Source organism: Rhinolophus hipposideros (assembly GCF_964194185.1).
Source record: "Rhinolophus hipposideros genome assembly, chromosome: 23".
Classification (NCBI taxonomy): Eukaryota; Metazoa; Chordata; class Mammalia; order Chiroptera; family Rhinolophidae; genus Rhinolophus; species Rhinolophus hipposideros.
The window spans coordinates 28,669,587-28,692,867 of NC_138069.1; the positions used below are offsets into that span (position 1 = coordinate 28,669,587).

The following is a 23,281-nucleotide window of genomic DNA, read 5'->3' on the forward strand; positions in this document are numbered from 1 at the left end:
TAAAAACTTTTGTTAGAATGATTTGTTGTAGAACAGAGGAAAAGCTAGCAACCTTAAGTGGAGCAAAAGGAAAACGAACTGTCTTTCGAGGCCCGGAAATGGATAGAGGACTACAAGGAGAGGCGAGACAGACGCCGACCTCCAGTTAGCTAGAGCGGCCATGAAGAGACAGGAACTTCCGGGGCGGCTCTCTGGTCTCTTCCCTTCCGCCGGGATGGCATGGGGGCGGGAATGTGGGCTGCTTGCAACGTGAAGATTCACGATTGCTTGGCCTCCACTCCCGTCACTCTGAAACGGTGCCTGAAATTGGGGGCGACCATGGCAAAGAGCAAGTTCGAGTACGTGCGGGACTTCGAGGCTGACGACACCTGCCTGGCCCACTGCTGGGTGGTGGTGCGGCTGGACGGCAGAAATTTCCATAGGTGAGTGAGAACGGCTTTTAGCCGCGTGGTGCGCCAGCGCTTCCGGGGAGCCCAGCATCTCCTGTCGTAGGCCCCTCATGGTCACCAGGGTAACGCGGCAGCCAATGAGCGCGCGTCATTGAGCGTCATTCTATGCGCTCGTTGCGCAATACTTGAAAGCAAGCTGGTCAGGGTAGTTAAATAGGGTAGGGTGCTCCCCTGGTGAAAAGCTGGCGTGAGATACCCGCGAGCAAGGACCTGGTGGAAAACGTCACTCGTGCACAGTACTTACCTCTTCAGGCAATTGCCCACTATTTTGTTAGATGTCTTTGAGTGCTGACTGTTCAGAGGCCTGTTTAGGCCTTGCTGCGGGCAACACTTTACAGTATGTTCTTATTTCGTTGTCAGTAACAGGCCACGTGGACTGGATTTAGGAGGAAAAAAAACAAAGAACAGCAGAAAGAAGTGTAACAGAAAGATGAAAATTCAGTGTTTTAGAGGTGCTACTTTAATACTAATGATTATTGTCACTAACATTTATTGAGCACTTCTAAGGAGCCAGGCATAATTACCTTCATTATCCTCCCTCAATCTTCAGCACAATTCAAAGTAAATACTCTGTTCCTCATTTCCCAGAAAAGGGAATTGAGGCTTAGCAGTTATGTCTCCTTTTCTAAGTTGGTCAGGGCAAAAAAAAAAAAAAAACAAAAAACCTGCACCGTGAAGAAATGGATTAGCTTGTGGCTAGTGGAATATTTGGACTCATGACACTATTACAGTATCTTCCTCTTTGATCTGTGGTGTTAACGACTAGCTCTCTTCCATTCATGCCCCTTTTCCTCCTCTTTTTCTCTTAATGAAGGTTTTCTGAGAAGCACAACTTTGCAAAACCTAATGACAGCCGTGCTCTCCACCTAATGACCAAATGTGCTCAGACTGTAATGGAAGAACTAGAGGATATTGTGATTGCATATGGACAGAGTGATGAGTACAGCTTTGTGTTCAAGCGGAAAAGCAATTGGTTTAAAAGAAGAGCCAGGTAATTCCATGGCCTAGCTCCTTCAGAATACTTCCTACCAGCATCTGGTTTCTGCTTATCTTAAACACAGACTTGCAGACCACAGGTGGTATCTGCAGTATTTGCAGCTGCAGAATGTATGTATATTCCTGTTTGGACTGTTACACTTCCATTTGATATCTGAGCATTCCGTATCCCTTTTTATCTGATTCCTTCCCCTCCGTTCCCTGTCACCTTAGCTTCTAGACTGATTTGACATTAAACATTAAGACTAGAAAAATAAATCATGGTGTATAATATTAATGATTCATAGGTTGGCTTTAGCCCGTGACATTCTATACAATTGTTGCAGTATTGGGTAAACCTTTAATTAAGGAGGTTTTCAGTATTTCAGTACAAAATAGACAAATCTAATATTTGAGTATTTTGAAATTCACAGGAAACAAATGACATAATAAATTGCTATGTTTTTAGAACAATGGTTCCCCTCCTTCCAAGACCAAAAACCCCACAAAACCTCTTGAACCATAAATTCACATTACATACAGAGAAAAATGTGGTATTTGTAAATTACTTATAGGACTAGAAGGAGAGGCAGGCTACATTTCAAATATGTAACTGAAAATTAAAGTAGTTTTTCTTGGCCCAACACATTTTATCTCTTGGGATTCCGAGCAGTTTGTGTAATCTCTCTGTTGCACCCACAGGCTCTGTCATGGTGTTGAATTAATATCATGTGTTTTCTCTTTTCTTCACCCAATGTGCCTTATACTTGCAAGTAAGTTCATGACTCATGTGGCCTCCCAGTTCGCCTCCAGCTACGTGTTTTATTGGCAGCATTACTTTAAGGACCAGCCCCTCCTGTATCCCCCAGGCTTTGATGGAAGAGTTGTGGTGTATCCTAACAACCAGACCTTAAAAGACTATCTCAGCTGGCGGCAAGCAGATTGTAAGTGAAGGGAATTAAACAGATATAATTAAACCACCAATTCCATACTGTATAAGTGGTGATCTGGTACAGGTTTGGCTCACATATACTTTGTTTGGAATGCAATATTTCAGTTTTTTTAAAAATTAGTTGAAAATGAAAAATTGGGAGATTTCATGTAAATACTCCCTATTTCCAGCTTTTTTGTTCGTTTATTTTTTAAATCAGAAGATCTGGGAGTAGTAGGTCTATATTTCCACTTAGTGTTGGACAGAACCTGTGTCATGACTGCTGTCTTTTCATACATACGCATGTACACACACAGAAGCCAGTGTGCCACAGGTCCCTGTTGTTCCTTCGGGGTCACTTACTCCGCTTTATGCATTTATGTTTGTGCTGGTCGGAGTGGGTATTTGAATTGTGACCCCTGCCTTACATGACTGTGATGAAATGTTTGTGAGACTTTTTCTCATTTGGTGTATCTTTACTTTGCCAGAATTGGAAAAGAGGTAGGAATAATGTAAATCATGTAACTTTTAAAGTATTCCTAAGCTTAATGCACAACTTAACAGATTTGTGTAAAGCATAACAAATGATACAATAAAACTGTTAGGAAATAAGTTTGTTTCTGCTTGCCTACTTCCCTCCATGTTTCCTGTGTATGATGTTGGGCAGGTCTCTAAATGTCTCTGAGATCTCTTTAAAGAGGAGAGAGGTGGGGCTCTAGTATTCTTTGAAGTGTGAATCCTGAATAAAGATTATGTGTGTATAAACAGTACTACTTTATTCTCCTTACAGGTCACATCAATAATCTTTATAATACAGTTTTTTGGGCACTCGTACAACAGTCTGGACTAACACCAGTACAAGCCCAAGAGAGACTACAGGTATAAAGATCTTACTGCATTAATACTTAACTGGGGACAGTTTGCTATAGGCTCTCCCATGGCATTTTGCATTCTCTTTAAGCTCTCTTTACAGCTTTGTTTTGAAAGGATATAAAAATCATCCTAAGAGCAGCTGTGCTGTTTTGCTTGCTCTGTGACACTGTGTGAGTTAGTGCTTCTCCCTGAGCCGCATATTCTCAGCTGGAAAATGGAATCAGTGACATTGGCTTTGCATTCCCATGTGGTAACTCTTGGCTGGAGCTGAATATTGGCTGCTCTCTTTAGACAGGGCGTGTGCTTTTTTGGCGGGTCATCCCACCTGTCCTTTTCCCTCATTGCCACTGCCTGCTGGGCACCTATAGTTTCTCCGGTTTATGATCGCAATGTATTAGGAGTCTGGGCTCTGGCACTCAAATAAGTGTACTCAGATCATGCTTCTGTTCAGTTTTATTCTCTCTGCCTTGGTTCTTTATAGGTAAAATGTGGAAAGTAATAGTTCCTACCTCATAGATTTATGGTGAGAATTGAATGGCATGATGTATATAAAACACGTAGGATAGTACAAAGCACACTGTAAGTACTTAAACACTGGCTTTTATTATTAGGTAACTGTTCCTTGTAGGACGACTAACTCTGAAATGAGATGATGTGTTATAATAGCTCCTAGTACAGTGCCTGGTACTTCCCTCAGTAAATGGTTGTCATTAATAATAATGATGAAGATTTACATATCACAATAATGGGAATCCTAATAGGTCTATCCAGTTGGGAAGAGCCAAGTTTGGATTTGGTTCTTCTTAGAAGAATAAGAGCAACCTTTAACCTTGAACAATTTATATTAACTTTCTAGGCTTCAGGGCTATCATCTCTAAAATGGAGATGGTTATGAGGTTCAAATAAAATATATGTAACGTATCTAGCACAGAATAGGTTCTCGGTATTAATTCCTGTCACCCCATTACAGTCATGACTTGTGAAACCATTGTTTGCTACAGAATTTTATGAATTTACACATCTAAATAAGTTTTGACCTACTCTTAAAATGCAAATTCATTAGTATCAAAAGATGTTTGATAGAACACTTTTCCTTCGTGATTTGTTTATGGAAGTTTAGGTTTAGGGTGGAATGGTAGTGGGTAGAGAAGACATACAAGCTTTTTATATCTGTTTTATTTCCTCAGGGAACTCTTGCGGCAGACAAGAATGAGATTTTGTTTTCTGAATTCAACATCAACTACAACAATGAGCCACTAATGTATAGGAAAGGGACTGTGTTGATATGGCAGAAGGTAATGCTATTATGTCCCGGGGAAACTGGAGGTCAGGAAGGATGAGCCTGTGCTCATCCCGAGGGTGTCTTGCCTGCTACCTGGAAGCCGCTGTGACTGCAGTTGCTAACACAGATTAGATCCTTTCCGAAACAAGATGCTAGAGATTACTATTTTGATGCCTTTTTTTTTGGTCAGGGCTCATTGTGTTTTTCAGTGAACTCTGTGATCTGGAATCTCCCCTGTAAGTAGAATGGCAGAATTTTGGAACTAGTACACTTACTTTTCTGTGTCATGAGCTCTCCCCAAATCAAATAAAACCCTGATAAAGGGTTGCAGTGCAGATAAAAGTATTTTTGCATTCACTGAACATTTAAAGAATACTTTCTCCCACACTGGATAATACCATTAAATGGTCCGTCCTATAACAACTGTGATAGGAGGCCCTAAGAGATGTTGATCTGAGCGTTCTGACAATTACAGAAGGTTTATGAGATTCCCCAGACATTCATACTTACCTTAATATTCTGTAATAAGTCTGTACATTTACCTAAGTCCTTAATTCTACCAATATTTTCTCTCCGTATCAACTCCTGAGCATAATTTCTCTAAATGTATTTCCTCCCATCTAAAGTAATTTTTTTCTGAAATGAATGTTTTCAAGTCTTAAGGGCAACCTTGAGAGCGAGTCATTCTACTAGCAACTTCAGCTCTTTTATTAGTATTTTTAAAACACATTTGTTGTTTGGCACAGACTTGGGTACTTGTTACTGCAAGTGGGAGAACTAATATACCATTAGTTCTATAGTTACTGCTAATAAGGAACATGAAATCCCTCCTTTGTTCCTAAATGTCATTTTAGAATATGGCAATATAACATTTTTAAAGTATTTTTTAATTGTAAAGAAGTTCATGTATGTTGAGATATACATGTGTGTGTATCTGTATCTCTTGATAAACATATATATGTCAGAAGTGTATAAAATAAAAAAGCAAACCACCCTCCTATCTCCCCCCTTCCCTTCCTAAACCCACTCTCCAGTTAACAATGTTAATATTTTAACTTACCTGTAGGTGGATGAAGTCATGACAAAAGAAGTTAAGCTGCCAGCAGAAATGGAAGGAAAAAAGATGGAAGTGACCCGAACCAGGACTAAGCCAGTGCCCTTGCACTGTGATATCATCGGGGATGCTTTCTGGAAGGAACATCCAGAGATCCTAGATGAAGACAGCTGACCCTTTGCTTTTCAATCCTGGCGTGCTTAACCATGCAAGGCCTTCCAATTCTTCTGGCCTTAGGTGGCCCTGGCATCCCTGCCACCCAGAACAATGTCCCAGGAGTGACATGCCTCTGGTTGGGAGGGGAATGGGGAAGGAAGGGATGGATGGAGGTGGGGTATCTTGTTCTGCTTTAAGTGGGACACTTTTTATGCAGTATTAGAACATGGTGCCTTCGATAGAAGTGCATTTTTTTAAAAATCATGGTACTATTTTTATAAAGCAAGAACTATTTCATACTTTGCAGAATGAATCATTTTTAGGTTGTGGCATAAGTCTTATAAAAACCTGCCAAGCTCTTTTCACCTGTGATAGAAGATGAGCCCAAACTCTATTCTTGCCCAAACTCTATTCTTAACTGGAATATTCAGTGACCTTGAAAAAAATGTCACCTTTCCCACCTATCTACTTGCTTTCGTTTTTGGCAGACCTGGAGGTAAATATGGGTTGATGCCTGCATGATGTCTTTTGAATTCAGGAATTCCAGCGACAACTCAGCCTTGTGTCAGTCTCCAAGTTGGCAACTTGGGCTGAACAAATAAATAGTTTGGAAGTCCTTGTGTAAACATTCCGTAGATTGAGTCTGTGGAGTTATCAGCATGATCGTCATCTTGCCAGAGTCATTGTTTGCAAGGCCACTTATCTCTTTATAAGAAGAAAGAATTATTTGTATATATGAGAGAAAGAAAACGTGTGAGGAGGGAGAAACTCACTCGTGTCCTCTAGATACTTCAGTCACCTTGTCACCTATTGGACTTACTGAAAAAGATTCTCTTGTAGCCTCTGTAGAATTAGAACAATGACATTTGAATTGGAGAGCAGCGGGTCAGCACTCCCCTGGGGGTCACAGGTGTCAGGTGTCAGAGGAGTCCTAATAATAGCTCCACCTGAGGATGGGCCAGTGGAGATGGGTAAGGAGCAGAAAGCGACAGCTTTCATTTTATGTTGTCAAGCTGTTGGCCTCTGAAAGGGGGCAGTAGTGGGGACAGGTGGTGAGAGAACTCACATTGCCTCTTGTCCTCGGTTTCATATTTTAGAGGAAAAGATTATTTGGCTCTGTTAAGAATTAAGAGACAGCCCACCTCACAGTGTCTGGTGTTGCACTGCAGGCCAAGAAGAAAATGTTTTTGAAAGGGCAATGGCTGGTCTCATCGTTCTCCAGTTGATACCCCATCTGTTAATGCCATGTTTTCCCTTCCTGTTCTCTACAAGAATAGGAGATGAGGCTCTTGTTTCGTAATTGATAAAAATCTCTGAGGAAAAAATATAAAGGTTTCAACTCCCTTGGCTTCGTTTTTCATTTTTCTCACACACACGCAGACTTCTGGATGCAAAAATTTACTTGGAATGTTTGTGTAAAGTGCTGACTTGATGTTACCCCCGTAAAGATTTGGGGTTCAGTAATCTGATTTTTTAACCCCAAAGGCTTCTGATGCCTGTGGTCATTGATATACTACATTTTGAGCAACAAAGTGTACTGTGATAGGCCAAGTGAGGCAGTAAGATAATGTAGCTCTTAACGGGCAAATGTAAGTGGTAAGTAAACGTGTAACATTTTATGTCAAATTAGACATGAAGGCATTGAAGTATAAATTTTCAAGACAAAAGCATCCAAAGACGTGCTTTCTGTAGATGCCGTGTAATATCACAAAGGCTATCCCTCAATTTTGTCATAAGACACGGGGACGAGTACTTGTTAAATTGCCAGGCGTTTGCGGCTTTGTTTTTTGTTTGGGCAGGGGGCTTGAACAAAGGAACATCCTGGCTTCACAATCATGCCGTAACCAAACCTGTAGTGCAGTTACTTAGAAGCCCCGTGCTTGATGGTTTGTTGTATGTATGCTAATGTATATTGCACAGTTGTATATTCATTTTCATCTTGCTGTCTAGAAGAACAGTGTTCTCTTGGGCTTCCTTTACACAAAAGCAGTTAGTATTGAATAAATTGGTGGTTTCGGGGACTGGTTGCAGGTGGTGATTTGTGTGGCCTGTAGGTGACTGGAAACATCTTACCTCTGCTGGGGTAAGAGGGGGCCTTCGGTATAGACTGTCATCTTACTGTCAAAAACCGAAAACGTTTTAATGAGCAGAGGCTATAAAGCACAACCAGGTCTGGTAAATCCTCCATCTTCCTGTCTCCCAAGAGCTGGATCCTTTCCTCCAGTTGCTTAACAAAGCACAGAAAATCAGTGATAGAGTGACTTACTAAGGTCCCGGTGTTAATGCAAATTCCTTTTTGCACAGGGCGTAGGAAATGGAGGGCCGGGGTCCACCCATTCTTAGTTTCATTGTCCACTTACTCTTAGCTCACAGTCAAGAACAATTTATTATAAGCTCTACAGGCACTATCCATCCTTAGGACAATTCTGCGAGGTAGGTACTGTCCTATTTCAGATGAGAATGTAAAGACTCGGAGACGCTAAATAATTTGAGCCCAGGTAGGTTAACCCCAGGGGATAACCCAGTGGTGCTCGGCATGAAAGCAAATTGGGACATTCTTTGCCCGCTTCCCGCCGGGGGCGTCGATAGGTGGCCGCTCCAGAAAGGAAACGCCTGGAGGGTTGGTTACGGGTCCCGGGCCCCACCCCGGGTTACCTGGAGTAACAACAAGCACCCTAAGTGGTAATGGCATAGACGGGGGAACACCGCATTGAAGCACATTGACCGGTCACCCGCGCGCCGAGCCGGTGGGGGCCCCGGCTGGTGGCTGCCACGGGCACGCCCCCGGCGGGACTGCGCGCGGGCAGCTGCTGCCCCCCTGCGGCCGCGCCGGCGCAGTGCGGCCCCGCGGCGCGGCTGCGCAGTGCCGCCCTCTGTCGGCTCCGCTCCTTCTTCCCATCGGCCTCCGCTTGCGGGCCTTTCAAACATGGAGGAGCGGGAGCGGGGGGCGAGGTCGCCCGGCGCCGGGAGCCCCGCGCGCCCGCCCAGCCCGCGGCTGGATGTCAACTCGGACAGCTTCGACCCGCTGCTGGCTCTGTACGCGCCCCGCCTGCCTCCCATCCCCTACCCCAACGCGCCCTGCTTCAACAACGTCGCGGCGTACGAGAGTTTCCTCAGGACCGGGTGCCGGGGCGCCAGGCGCGGGCGGGCGCAGGGCGCGGCCCCCGGCTCGGGGGCGCCTGCCGCCGCGGGGCCGTCGGGCAGGACCCGTCGCCGCCCGGACGCCCCCGCCCCGGACCCCGAGCGCATCCAGCGCCTCCGCCGTCTCATGGTGGTCAAAGAAGGGGACGGCGCGGGCGGGGAGAGCCGGCGCGGTCCGGGCCGGAGCAGGAAGGCGCCGCGCAACGTGCTCACGCGAATGCCCCGTGAGTCCGGCCGGCGGGGCGGGGGCGAGAGCCGGAGCGGCCCTCTGCGCGGCGGGCGGCGGGCGGCGGGCGGCGGGCGGCGGCTCGGGGCGCCCTGGCGGGGTGGGGGGCGCGGCGACCGTGGGGAGGTCCCCCTGCAGAAATGGGGCCCCGGGGTCGGTCGTCCTGGGGAACGGAGGGCCTGCCCGAGCAGTGGGGGTCACACGGGGCCACGGGGAGGGTCTGCGGGTGGTGGGGGTCCGAGGGCTGCCGAGGTGCAGGGAGGGGTGCTGCGCAAGCTGCGGGCGGGACCTGCAGGGGTGGGCGCTTCGGGGGGAGGTGGGGCGCGGAGGGGCGTTGCAGAGCTGATGGGGGTGCTTGGGGACCGCAGCCGGGGCCGGGACAGTGAGTGTCGGTCCGTGGGATTTGGGGGTGCCGGCGTGGAGTGTGGGGAGGGCTGATCAGGCAGCACGGGAGACACGAGCTCGGACCCCTGCACGTTGGGTGGCAGCGCAGGCTCCCCGTGCTGTAAGCGCGAGGGCTGCAGGGTCCTGATCCGCACGTGTCCCCACGACCAAGTCACGGGGCTAGAGCAGCAGGCACAAAATGCCACCGAAACACACTGCCCTCCCGCCCTTCTAGCAGGCGGGGTGCAGGACTGTGTCTGCCAGGCTCCTATTGCCATAGGCACAGGTTATTTTAAGTTGGGAAGGTGGAAATGGCGCTAGGGGATTTCGTGGAGCCTCCTAATAGATCCTTCAAGTAAAGCTGTCAACAGCAGAGGTTGCTCCTGTGTGAGCTAGGTCTTGTATAAATGGCATGAACACAGCCCCGGCTTCTATCTTTTGTTCTCTGCAAGCAGTGCCGACATCTGCCCCCTGCACACGATGACCTACTTAGCCATTCAGAGCATCTGTATCCTGGTAGCTAAACTGTGAAGTTATTAAATCCCCACCTTTGGAATGGAGGGTTATGCTAAGCAAGGACATATTTTGATTCATTCCTAGACATGTGTTTATTAAGACATGTGTGTCTTCTGAAAAGCTGTATGCTGGTAGGAGTGCCTCTGTGGGTGGGATCGTGTACCGTGCCAGAACATCCCTGCCCAAGCTTCAGGCTCACCCCAGCTTGCGTGCCCAGCAGTAAAACAAACATGGAGTACCATGTTCCTAAAAGAAGAGCAGACTGGGGTACCTTATTTTGCCTCTACTTTTTGCCAATCAGATCTTTGAAATGCATTTCAAATCTCAGACGGTAGCATTTTTCATTTTGCCAGTTATTGCTTTGCTATTGAGATTGTCAAGGAACAGACATCTTTCTCCGTGGTGGGTGGTTTAAGCTTTACTTACGGGTCACTCTGCTCTGTTGTTTTGGTGGAGTGTGAAGACCAGCCTTGCTGACCCCACAGTAGAATATATGCCTGGAGTCAAGGTCTCAGAGAATGTGCCCTAAGCACTGAAAATTTGAACCATGCCGTTGGAAACAGTTGGGTGCATAATAGACATGGATAGACATCATAAAGAGCTGATGATCTTCAGAAAGCGAAAAAGAAATTCAGAAGTGTGGCTGAGGATAGATTTATGCAAGAAAGAGTTCCTGTAAGAGTAAACTTTTAAGTCTTGAAGTTAAGGAAAAGGATGGTTGAGGTTAACTAATTATTTAAAAGTCAGGCTACTGAGGTGTAAGTTACATACAGTAAAATACTATATGTAAAGTGAGTGGTGACCAAAAAAAGTCTTAAAATCACCACCACATTCAAGATACAGAACAATTACATCACCACAAAAAGTTTTCTGAAGCTTCTTTGTAAGTCAGGTGATAATTTTATTGTTGCTAATTATAGCTACTGCTATTAAGCACATGTGCTGTAACCTTTGCTAAGCCCTTCAGATACATTATATCTAATTTTACCCTTAGATATGACTTTATACATGAGGAAACTGAGGCTCAGTTATCTGTTGTTGCCCAGGGTCACATAACTAGTTAGTTTGCAGCTGAGAATCCTAGGTTTGTCCAGCTCCAGGGCCTATGTGCTTAATAGTTATGTCTGGTCTCGGGAGAGGGAAAAAGAGAGTAGATTCTAATTTTTCTTTGCTTGTTTGGTGTGTGGAGGTTACTACATATGTGAGGCAGAGGATTTGTGCCCAGAGCAATGAGAATGGAATTTGAGTCCAGAGAGGCATTTGTTGCTAGAATGCACTGAAGAGCCAAACCAAAGACCTTCTGTTTGACTTTGTGATGATAGAGAGGGAACTATGGTCTATATTCTTAAGCAAAAGCACTTTTAGGACAAGTGTTTCTAGAAGCTAAGTTTCTTGTTGTAAAATGTATGTAGAGCACAGGGGTTTAACTGTCTATGTTTGAATACTGGCTCCTCCATGTTCTAGCTGTTTTACTTTAGGCAAGTTACTTAAACTCTTTAGGGCCTCAGTTTCCCCACCTGTGAAATCAGGACAATAATAGAATCTACCAATAGCTGTGAGGTTTAAATTAGTTAACACAGTTAAAGCATTTATAATAGTAATCTGCTTTAGCACATAGGGAAATTCTCGGTGAATGTTAAATGTCACTTTTAGACCATCATAATTAAAAACCCCAGGTCAGGATGTATGTAACCTGCCTGTATTAACTGTTGGCTCAGCTGTTTACTAGGTAAGTAACTGAGCAAATTACTTAAACCTTTCTGAGTCTCTGTTTCCTCATCTATAGAAAGAGGTGAAATAGTAGTACCTATGTGTTAGAGTTGTGAGAATTAAATAAAATAATGTGCATAAAGTTACACTTACCAGGGCCTGGCCCATACAAGGGCTCAGTAATTGGTAATAACGACAGTGACAGTGATGATGACGAATTTGTTGACGTGAATGAAAGGACCTGGGAGACTCATTGTAAACCAATCATCTGATAAGGCTCTGGACGGTTGTGGGAAGAGAAAAGTATTCGTTATTGAGAATCTATTGCCTGAATTTAGTGATTGACTGGCCATGAACAGGGAGAAATGAGTGGGATTAAAAATGACCTGGACTTAGAAGGGTGTGTGGCCCAAGTGTAATGGCAGTGGAGACGGGGATTGGAAGAATACGTTTCGTAAAAATAAGGCTTTTTTTTTTTTTTGGTCATGTTAAGTTTTTACAAGCCTGGCTTATATCCATTTGGAGTTTGTCACAGAGATTGCTGGAAAGAGATTCAGAATGTGGAGCTCATTTTTGCCTTGGCAGTTTGTTCTGATAGGTGGTGCTAGTGTTGTATGTTTGGTCACACAAGAATAAAACTGCTTCCTGGAATTACACCTTATTAAATCTTTGGAAGAGAAAGATACAGTGTGGGAGTTGAAAGACCTAAATTTGCCATTTCTTTAATTATAATAAGAGACTGTTGTTAAGATACATGCTTGCCCTTTCTCTTGGACTTGGGGGGTCAGAAGGGAGAAGTGGTGCCCCTATTTTTTTTCAAGTTAGAAAAAGAATGGTCTGTCTACTCTTTGTGGAAACAGGTATATGTTTGGGGTTACTCACTAAGGTCATGCAACTAATTAGAATGACCTAAAAGTTGTTTACGATGCTTGATTTAACACAGTCTGTAACACATATCCAGATACATGTACACACACACACCTTATATATATCAAAGGTTCAAAGAAATTTAGAATATTGCTAGAGGAAGGGTAGATGATGAACGTCAGACCAAGGTTCTCATGTTCCTTTCCAAGGCTGCTGTATCTGCCACTCTGCTCTATCTGTGCCTTCTTGCTGAATCTTCAATCTGACATAAGTTCTTACGTCTCATCTGCTAATTCACTTTCTTCCAAGAGTATTTTCTTTTATTAATTTATCACTGCCATCATTTATAAGCCAACCCATGAATGAGGAATAAGGAGGTAAGAGTAACCAACTTAGTTTTCCAAACTGAAGTGCAGGACTGTTGACTGTTGTTCTCTCTTACGCCACTAGAAACAAAACAGAGTGATTTGTTGTTGTTGTTGTTGTTGTTTACTATCAGTGGCATAATGTCCAAAGAATTTGCATTGCACACTTGGGAGGGAAAGACAGACTGTGCATGCATGAGTGTGAGAGTGTGTAAGAGAGTATATGTATGTGTGTTGTTTTGTTTTGAGACATTCTATATAATATAGCCAGCATGTTGTGAAAGCTCATTTAACACGAAGTAATAAAAATGAAATTCATCCCTGCCCTCAAGCTCTCACAAAAAGAATTAACTGTAGTAAAAACTGAAATGATAATCCCAGCCTTCTACTTGTGAATGGTCATACTGCTCTGTGTACATGGTGCTATCGGCGGGCTCAGGAGCCAGATGCCCAGTAGGTGCCTGGCCCCCGCAGAGCCTGAAATAGCTCCAGGTGTCCCACGCCGAGTGGGAAGATGATGTACATTGAAGCACTGGTGACTCTAGAGAGCTTGTGCACGGAGTAGCTCAGACTGGGGTGCCCAAAGGCCGTTTTCACTTGGAGGATTACATGTGTTTAATGGCACATGTGTTACAGTTTGTTGCCTTCAAACATATGAACAAGGTTTTTGGTTCTTTGGAAGGCTCAAGCTGGATATGTGGTTCATGAGAATTATCCTGAAAAAAAGTTGTCTTAAGAGGGCACAGAAATGAGAAGAGCCCAGCTGCTGATGTGTACATTTCATGTGATATTTATTTCTTTTTTGCCCAAAAAGGTTTTAAATGAGGGTGCATCTTAGAATCAATGACGTCATAGACGATAGGATATACAGGTAGTGAAACATGGATAATAGCTATTCCTATTAAGGTTTATCCACATTCTGCTGGAGTCTTGTCTCATTTCTGTGTGTTGCCTGTACTAGCCAGTTGCCCGTTAGGCCTTCCTGCTCCCATTGGGAGGTTGCCACTACACCGTGTTGCCTTGTGTGGCTGGAGATGGTTGGGTGGTCTTGGTTGTTAATTCTGCGAATAAGAGCAGATGTTCATGCCACACTGATTACTCTTTTCTTGTTTCAGTGCACGAAGGTAGCCCTCTGGGTGAGCTCCATCGTTGTATCCGGGAAGGGGTGAAGGTGAATGTTCACATCCGCACTTTCAAGGGACTTCGGGGAGTCTGTACAGGCTTCCTTGTTGCATTTGACAAGTTCTGGAATATGGTAATTAAGTCTTTCTTAAGGGGCTGGCGAAGCTCTTAGAGATTAAATCTTTTATATGTCTAAAGGATTTGTGTAACCTTATTCAGTGAAACCTACAGAATAACCTCTCAGATGAACTAGAATCTTTGCACCCACTTGGGCAACAACAAAAAAGGTTTTTATTGCTTCCTTTTCCTTAAGGCTGTGGCTTTCAGTGGGCCAATTTTGCCCTTCTCTCCCTCCCAGGGACATTTGGCAACGTCTGGGGATATTTTTTTGAATGTCACAACTGTGAGATAGGGTGCTGCTGGCGCCTAGTGCGTAGAGGCTAGAGCTTCTACTGCATGTCTTACAATACACAGCAGCCCCACAACAACAAAAATTACCCCCTCCAGAGTGTTATTAGTGCCAGGGCTGGGAAACCCAGCCTTCAGGGAAAATTACTTATTTCATTGTTTAGTAATTTTGTATTGATTTCCTGTTAAAAATACTTATTGACTTCCCTCTTTGGTTGGACATATTCTAAGTACAGAAGTTTCAGAAAAGAACTTTCACTCTACTGTTTTTGGAAAGATAGATAAGGATAGAGGGGAAACAGCTATACTAGTAAGAAGACACTTGGCATGGTGTTTTCTTATAAAGGAGTGTGCCACACACCCCAGCCTTCTAGGAGCTTCCTGTTTACTATAGATGTTTGTAGGAAAGAAGGGACATATTATAACACAACTGTAATATGAAGCAGTTAAAACGGCCACCGGGGCTTTCCATGTTTCTTTTCCATATGTCACCCATCTTCAACTTTCCTTTTCCCTGTGCCTTATCTCCATCCATGCATTCCCCTGGATAATAATAGTTGCTCATATTTACTAAATATGTGTTATGTGCCAGATACTACACTAAGGACTTTATATAATCTCAGTGAATGAGCTGTAGGTCTATTACTGTTCCATTTCACAAATGAAGGAATTGAGGCTAGAGATTTTGGAAGATTGGTGCAGATCACACTGTTACTGTGTAAGTGGAAGTACCAGGACAGTATCCCAGGTCTTTCTGACTTCACAGAGCATGTTTTCAACCATCATGGAATCAGAAAACCTGGAGTTGAATCCTAGCTTTAATACCTGGTAGCTGTGTGACTCTAGGCAAGTTATTTCTCAGAGGCTCAGTTTTCTCGCCTCTAAAAATGTAAGAAAACATTTTATTATGATTTTACCTTTGAAGGAAAAGGATTTAAGAGAACATATTTCATGACGTTGGTAATAATAATGTAATGAATAAATAATACTGTAATAAATAATAAAGCTTATATTTGTATGGTGATTTGCACTTTTCAAAGTACTTTCTCGTACACGATCTCATTTGATCCTAACAGCTGAGCAGTGAGGTTGATCTCTCAGTGATGAGAATTCAGCAGTGATTCTGTATGTAATCCTGGTCAATCTCTGTTAATTGCTGTCAGAAACTGGAAAGGGAAAAGAAGCAATAGTGTTTCTTAAAGGGTGATTTAAGGCCTTCCTACATCAGAATCACCTGCGGTTTCTCGTTAACACAGAAAGTTCCTGCTATTCATCCCAGATTTACTGCATCTGAATCTCTAGGAGAGTCGCCTTGGATTTATATTTTAATAAGCTTCCTAGATATATATACACTGAAGTTTAAGAACTTGTATGATGCAGTTGTAAAGGCGCCTTGCCACAGAGAGACTTGTCTTTCACATGGCTGTGCTCAGAGGGTGCCAGGTATTACCATTGTTTTCTGCCCAACAGCTGAGTCACCTGTTAAGTTTAGTTTTCTACAATTAGCTGTTACTTTGCCTTTAAAAATTTTTCCTGAAAGCTCTAAGAATAATATTTTTAACTCCGCCTCATTTTTCCCCCCTTTGAACTGTTTCTCTAGGCACTTACTGATGTGGATGAGACGTACCGAAAGCCTGTGCTGGGCAAAGCATATGAGCGGGATTCTTCATTGACTCTCACGAGGGTAGGCGGTTTCTCCTGACTTCCTGAGTACCCAGCATGCTTTTAGCTTGAGGAATTAGGATCACTGAGTGCAGTGACCGGGGTTTCCTAGTGGGGAAGCCCTAGTGCTGCCAGCCAGGTTTGCCTGGACCAAGGTCTTCATTAGTTTCTCTTCTCATGCACCTAGCTAGTTTCAAATGAGTCCCTGCTTCTGACCTGTGTATTGTTTGAGCAACAAATTATCTCTTATAAAGGCTTAAAAGTCTTTCCATTTTATACTGTAGAAATATGCACCTTCTCTTGACATACTGTTTTATCTGAGTTATGGCTGGAAATAGAAAATGTATTACTAACTTTTTAAAATTTACAAAGCAAGTAGTCCTCAGAGCATAGCTAAGGAATCTGGTCTTCTTTCTGTATATCGAAAGAGCGATGTTGAATGCTAGTATTTGTTATTGCCTTCCTTATAGCTATTTGATCGGCTAAAACTTCAAGATTCCTCCAAGAAGGAAGCAGATTCTAAGTCTGCAGTTGAAGACTCCACTCTGTCCAGATACTCCCAGACATCCACTTGGAAGGTAGCTTCAGTGTGGGGAAGAGGAGACACTGACCGGGGCTCACGCAAGCATTCACGCTCCGTCCCTTCTTCCCTGCAGGCATCTACAAGGGAGGAGTCCAGGTCAGAGCTGTCAGGGAGGACTGTGCAGACAGAGGGGTCTAGTGCAGGGGGGACCTTTTCCAGAGCTACCACCCTTTCCAGGGGCCAGCCCCGTAAGAAAAAACGAAAGCCCAAAGTGGACTACCAGCAGGTATTCACTAGACATATAAATCAGATTTTCATTCGAGGTGAGAATGTCCTGCTGGTTCATCTTGCACAGTGATTAGCTCAGCCTCACTTCAGCTTTGGTTTTTAGAAATAAAATGCATGAATCGCTGCTATGCTGTGTCCTAGTATCCCAGTGAAACCCTGAGTTGTAATGATTCCCTCTGGTACTGCATGTGCTGAGGAGAGAGCCAGGCTTGGGCTCTCTGCAAGATGAACTCCCTCAAGGGGAGACAGGCCTTGGGGAGGGTGGGTGTTCACATTAATATAAAGGCAAAAGCTGCACACGTCTCATCTGGTATCATGGTCTGCTTCAGACGCTCAAGCCAAATATAAGATCTTCCATTTGAATCAGGGGTCATGGTTTGAATTGAATTCACTCCATAGACTCAATAGTGTGTGGGAGGAAATGAGAACGATCTCATTTCTAAAAGCTAGTGCCCTGAGTACTCATGAATGTGATTCAAAGAGTAGCAGTATAAATTGCCCTGGAGCCCTGCACCCACATCTTGTAACTGACCATTGAATTTTTCTCTGTACCATTCTTTCTTGTTTAAGAAATATAATCTGTTACCTTCGGATATCTATAAGATCTAAGAAAGCTACCAATTTATGTAAGCGTGAGTTTTGAATAGCTGGTATGCCCAAAACAGCCAGCAATGAATGCCTGTTTACATCCCTCTCACTATGGAAAGGCATATGGGACCTCAGCGGTCTCCCTTTACCAGAAGTAGCTTATGTGAATGGCATACCAGATCGGACTATAAGACGCTCGTGTGGTGGCTTCTTGTACTTCTCTCTGACTTCTGTGGCATGGTGCTAGTGCATGTACCTTGTGTATTGCCCCTCTATGATCTGTCCTGTGAGTTTTATGGCAGGAGACTGTGACCTTCATGTCTGGCTTCAAAGAGTTCTGCATGAGCTCTATAACACATGCATCACACAGCGGAGAGTCCTCTTTCCAGGCAGGGCTGGCCTTGTGTAGAATATCTTTCAGAATGGTGTTATTCTCTTGGTCAGGCCAAAGAGATTCTCATAAACTGTAGTGGCTGGTGGCTGGAAGGGACACTGCTCACCGGCTGGCTTCAGTAACACGAACGCCATAGCACTCTCTGATACTACTTGAATCATAGTATACGCTTTTTCAGTCACCAATGCAGAATTGACTGTCTTGACACAGACTGTTAGTCAACATTGATTTTGTTTTGTTTTGTTAGTTTATATTTGGTTTTAGTTTAGCTAATTCATGTTCAAAGTGAGAATAAGAAATAGCTAACTAGTTAAAATGCGTGAAAAGAAAAATCCCCCCCCCTATCATATTTGTTGTGTAACTTAGAGAAGCCCTCTGAGAGCAGGGTGAAGAAAGTTTATAGAGCTCGGATGCCTGCTCCTTCTACCGGCTGCGTCACTGGTTCACCATATAACGAAAGGAGAGCAGACTTAACCCCTCTGTGCCTCAGTTTCTCCCATCAGACACCTACCTCACAGGGGTACTGAGACAAAGAATTTTAGGGAGGCATTTTAAAGTTTCTTGACATGTTTAAGTGCCATGAGTAATTTTTACTAACCCTGTTTCATAGTTTGGTAAAAACTCTGTCTTAGTAGCAAGGCAGGTGCTACATAAGAAAGTAATCTCTGTAGGTGTCATAATTATGATCTTACTGTATCAGAAGGTAGTAATATCTTCAGGAACTATTTTCCATATTCCATTCCTTTCTTCTAAGGGACAATGGAAGTTTCAGAAGAATATCTTCAAGGAGAGTAACATTTCTTTGCTGTGCCCCCTACATCCCAGCCTCCACTCTTTTCTGATCATTATCAGAAAGAATTTCCCTGAACTTTTCAGGGGTTTATATGATAGTACCAAAGGGAGAAGGAGCATCTAAAAGTGACACATCCCCAAAGGGGAATTCGCGGAAATTGTTTTGTTTTTATTTAAAATGCGTTTTAAATATACTTTTTAGAGCCAGAACAGATGCACTAAGCATTTAGAGAGGCTCCAGGTCACAAACGTGAAATCTGCCAATCTTCTAAATAGTGTCTAAAATCTCAGTTCCCCAATTATTAGTTATCTTGTTTAATAATCAGGCACCCCTGCCTCTGCCTCTTTCCAGTCTCCCGTTTGGCTGTTCCCTCTTGTCCCTCAGTTAGAAGCTGAATTGGATACTAGATTTTTCCTGCTAAAGTAGAAATTTGGAATAAAAAGAAATGAATGAATTTCCATTCATTCTATTGCCTGATTAAATTTAACCTGATTTGTTTTAAACACGTGCTGGTTTTCGTGTTTGCATATAATTTTCATATATCCATATAAAGATTGATTCACTACTTTTCTACCCAACATAACAATTCTGGCTCTGAAAATTATTTTAAAATTGTATGTGATCTGTCTTATGCACCCATTTATTTGTTTGGTTTGGACAGTGATTCTGGAATGAATGAACTATCTAGTAAATGTGTGCTAATTTGTTGTACAAAGCATGATAATTTTTTAGAGAAGTCAATTTTTAAAAATCATTGCCTTTTTATTATTGGAGAAATTTTTCATAAGGAAGAACAAATAGTTCCAATGTATATACTGTCCAAAAATGTGATCATTTAGGACATTAGAGTTGCTATGGAAATAACTGAAGTCTTCCTCAGGAGAAAAAGAGAAAAGGGGAAATTAACAGCTAGAATGGTAGTCCTGGAGGCCCCCCAACAGCTCACCTGAGGGGGACCCTCAGCAGCTGAAATGCAACAAAACTGGTTGCTAGTATTGTCCAAGAATTTGGGTTTGGGAAACTTGGTAGGAACAGTACTTATTTTTGAACATCCAACTTTGGTTCTTCAAAGTAATCTATAAACATGTGGGCGTGTTTTCCAGATACTTCACAGGGCATACCTGTGTACTTGTTGAAGTCTTCTCAGGAGTTTCCAGCTGCGTTAGATAAGAACAAGGGATTGAGAAATGGAAGGTATGGTTTCACACCCAGAATGATTGCTAGGAGAACTAGCACTTTAGGTTGTTCATTCTAGTATTTGGGAAGCATTTGTGCTTCCTTTCAGAGATCATCTTATGACAGAGGTGGGCCGTTGGTGAGATTGTTAGCCAGAGTTAACAGTGTCTATTCAGTACCCTGCTCTCTGTGCATGGTGCCTATCATGTCAGAAAGCTTAGAAAATATTAACATTAACGTCTAGGTGCATAGGAAGCCTTGCTATGAGTTGTTAAATGGATCAAGAGGGGCTCTACCTATTTTCATGGTGAAATAGTCCGGAGCACCTTTAGAGATTGTCAGGTCAGGAGCTGTGGGCTGCCTTTAATCCTCAGAAGCCTTGAAGAAATGTAGCTGTACCGCTTCTGTCCCTCGAGAAAAATTAGAAACTGAACTTGATGAAGAGTAGATATTTGTATTTTCAGTTTGCACTATTCCTGTAACAGCTGACATAGGTAAAATGAAATAGAATAGATTCTGTAAATTACTTCTTTAAATTTTGTCTAAATTTTGCCTTTAGGAAAAGCATTAAAATTATTCAAAGACAGCTAGCTGTCACTGATGCTGCCCAAAGCTTTTCAATCCTTTATGTATATATTTTTTTAATGAACGAAATGCTTGCTGTGAGAAGGTCAAGGTTATGTAAGAATATCGTGGTCTAAATATTATGGTTTTGCAACTGTTGTAATTTTTCTTTTCCTGGGCCAGATGTGGAATGCAGTCGAGCCCTTTTCAGTAACTTCTGTTCATCATCCTGTATTTTTGGGGGGCAATACCTCTCAGAAGGCTTTTCTTAATGATTCTAAAGCAAAAAAATATCTTATCTGGGCCTGTGTTGCAAAGGTGGGTTGTCTGTTATTACTTTCTGGCAAATTGAGTTGATGGATTTAAGATAAGCCTGTGGGGTTCCTGTCACAGTTTCCTGGGCTCTAAAGAAGGGTTGGGCCTTCTTTACTCTCAGTGATTTGAGTATTTTTCAAATGTTTGTAAGTTCTCTTGCACTCCTGTAATAAAAATGAAAGATCTCTCTCAAGAAATCGCTTTGGATGGTTCAGAGATCTAGGGGAAAAAATAAGTACACCAGAGACCTTCAGTTGGTCTTTTATTTATTTATAATATAAAGTAGTTTGATAAGTAAGCAGAGTTAGTGCTTCTTTAAAAACACTCTCTGAAAAGATGGGAACTGTCTCTCAGGAAAGCTATAAAAGCTATTCCCAATACGTTGCAATTGCTTTTGATTTTTAGTCCTTTGGAGCAAATGTCTGATGTTATATCTGATGTTATGTTTAGAGCAATGGGGGAAAAATGTGTTAAAAATTTTTAAGGGATGTTATTTAAACAATGATTATCTAGCTGAATTATGTGTGAACTAGGTTCTAGGGCAGCTGTCCAGTTCTTTTTCTATTTTCCAGATAGTAAAGCAGATAGTAAGCAATGTCTTGAAAAGTGATATACTTATTTCCTGCTGACATCTAAAGATGTTCATTAGCCTTCTGGGCTACCCTGGGGATAGCCCTCTGCACCATGACTTATTAGTGTGTTTTTAGACAAGGCTAAACCTGGATGACTCTATGAATTTGTAGTTTCTCTATTCATATATCGGCTGCTAAAAGAAAAACCATGACTTGTAATCTTGTCTTAAAATTACTCCTATTGTTAAGTTGACCTAACCCCTTCCTGTTTACAGAGGATTGCTGCTAGTAACTTAAGTTTGCAATGTTCTGCTTTACATATGTGTCATATGGGAGTGTGGAAACCGTAATAAATATGATTGCATTAATGCACTGCCTGCTTTGTCTCTGCTGATTTTGGGGAGTGGAGGAGAGAAGGCAGAAGAGTCTATTATCAAGTGAAGACACCTATCTAGAAAGTTAAAATATCTCAAGCCTCTGCAATCTCATTGTTGTAACTTGGGTCTTTTCTTTACCAAAGCACACACACCTAGATCCCTGTCCTTGAAGGAGCTTTGTTCTTCCAAGTCTATTTGAAGTGCATGCTTAGAAAAGAATCTTCGCTCACATTGTGAGTTACCTCTTCTAGAAGCCTCAAGCAATGGGAATTGCCCTGTGAATTCATTCCACCTAATAACTCACTGGCATTAATCCACTGTCTTCATGATCTGCTGAGATCACTATTGACTGCTCCCCTCAGTGTTTTACCACATCTGACGAATTGATCCTCCCTGCTTCCAGAAGTATCTGAATTTGCCACCAGCTTTCCTCTGTGCATGTACAAGCAGTTGAGCTGCCCAAAGATTTGCCACATTGATTACTTGATCTCCTCTGTGTGCTTCCAGAACTGGTAAGGTGGACACACAAAAATCACACTGATTCTTAGAGAGGGAAACCTCAAGTGAACTGTCAAGACCCAATTCCCCACTGTCAAAGAATATGTTAATAAGTTGGGCTCAGCTGACATATGGGAAATTTCAAAGAAGTGGAGGTAAGGGAGGCAAGACCCAAATGCTCCAGTTCTGCCCTTGCTTACTTGTTTTGTATCTCAAAGATTTCTGGTTAAAGGAGAATGTCCTCATTAATCAAAATAAAGACAGAAGAATCAGCTAGCTTGACGAGTAAAGTAAACAGTGACAGTCAAATAGTGGCAGGAGAATGGAGGCCAGTGGAATGGCCTTTCCCTAGGCTTTCTGGAGAGATAGGAGTGGCAAAGAGAAAGTTCTTTGCTGGACTACTTTCTCTCCTTGGATAAAAGTGAAGCTTTTTTCAGTCTACTCAGTTACCGCTAGGTGGCAGTGAGTTAAAGAGAACTGTTTGACTAGAAGTCCCTAAAGGACCTGTCTCCCCCGATCTCCAGTCACTGCTACAATTAATTGTTAAATGCTCACCAGTCTGGACTGAGATAATCAAGAAAAAACAAGCTATAATCAACTCAAGTGGCAAAATAAGCGTTTCTTACCAATATTGAATTTACCTAATTTGAAGCTTAGGAAGCCTGACTGATGGCAGTCAGCCAGCGAATGTGCTCGGGGAAGAGTGGTTAAAAGAGAGATTGCCCCGTGTTCACTAAAATTTTAGGCTTTCTGTCACCACTCTGACATCATGGGGGTCCTCATTTCTTCTTGGAGTGCTGTCTGTCACCTAGCGTCTTCCTGTCGGCTGCCAAGGATCACCCAAGAAAACTGTCTTGATGCGCCAGTTTCTCATCACTTTCTCAATTTTGGAAACAGTTCAGTTCTATCCAGTGTTGATGCCTGAGAACCCATTTGTGAGAAAAGTTGCAGCTCTCTTATGATTCCGCAGCCACAACTGAGCCTCCACTCCAAGACTGCAAGTAAATAGGCTCTTGAGTCAGAGGAAAATTTATAATAGACTCAGAAAAGTCTGTGATTTTAGACTGGGCAC

The 23,281-nt window shown here is 42.9% G+C and overlaps 2 protein-coding genes across 2 annotated transcripts; both read left to right on the forward strand.

Moving 5' to 3' along the window:
- Window positions 1-206: 206 nt before the first annotated feature.
- On the forward strand, window positions 207-7,740 carry THG1L (tRNA-histidine guanylyltransferase 1 like). Its single transcript, XM_081035730.1, has 6 exons — window positions 207-422; window positions 1,264-1,440; window positions 2,199-2,368; window positions 3,146-3,234; window positions 4,416-4,523; window positions 5,577-7,740. Exons 1-6 carry the CDS (start codon window positions 220-222, stop codon window positions 5,736-5,738), a joined length of 909 nt encoding a protein of 302 aa, XP_080891856.1. The 5' UTR covers window positions 207-219; the 3' UTR covers window positions 5,739-7,740.
- Window positions 7,741-8,640: 900 nt separating this feature from the next.
- On the forward strand, window positions 8,641-21,701 carry LSM11 (LSM11, U7 small nuclear RNA associated). The gene is made up of 4 exons (XM_081036147.1): window positions 8,641-9,085; window positions 14,045-14,184; window positions 16,060-16,143; window positions 16,592-21,701. The coding sequence occupies exons 1-4, from the start codon at window positions 8,647-8,649 to the stop codon at window positions 17,000-17,002; spliced, it is 1,074 nt and encodes a 357-aa protein (XP_080892273.1). The 5' UTR covers window positions 8,641-8,646; the 3' UTR covers window positions 17,003-21,701.
- The last annotated feature ends 1,580 nt before the right edge of the window (window positions 21,702-23,281 follow it).

What these genes read in the sequence shown, in the direction of transcription:
- THG1L (XM_081035730.1), top strand. Translation starts at nt 220, where the DNA reads ATGGGGGCGGGAATGTGGGCTGCTTGCAACGTGAAGATTCACGATTGC. An exon ending in CAGCTGGCGGCAAGCAGATT is followed by an intron (nt 2,369 to 3,145) that starts GTAAGTGAAGGG and finishes TTCTCCTTACAG; the next exon opens with GTCACATCAATAATCTTTAT. An exon ending in CTGTGTTGATATGGCAGAAG is followed by an intron (nt 4,524 to 5,576) that starts GTAATGCTATTA and finishes ACTTACCTGTAG; the next exon opens with GTGGATGAAGTCATGACAAA.
- LSM11 (XM_081036147.1), top strand. Translation starts at nt 8,647, where the DNA reads ATGGAGGAGCGGGAGCGGGGGGCGAGGTCGCCCGGCGCCGGGAGCCCC. An exon ending in CGTGCTCACGCGAATGCCCC is followed by an intron (nt 9,086 to 14,044) that starts GTGAGTCCGGCC and finishes TTCTTGTTTCAG; the next exon opens with TGCACGAAGGTAGCCCTCTG. An exon ending in CTTCATTGACTCTCACGAGG is followed by an intron (nt 16,144 to 16,591) that starts GTAGGCGGTTTC and finishes CCTTCCTTATAG; the next exon opens with CTATTTGATCGGCTAAAACT.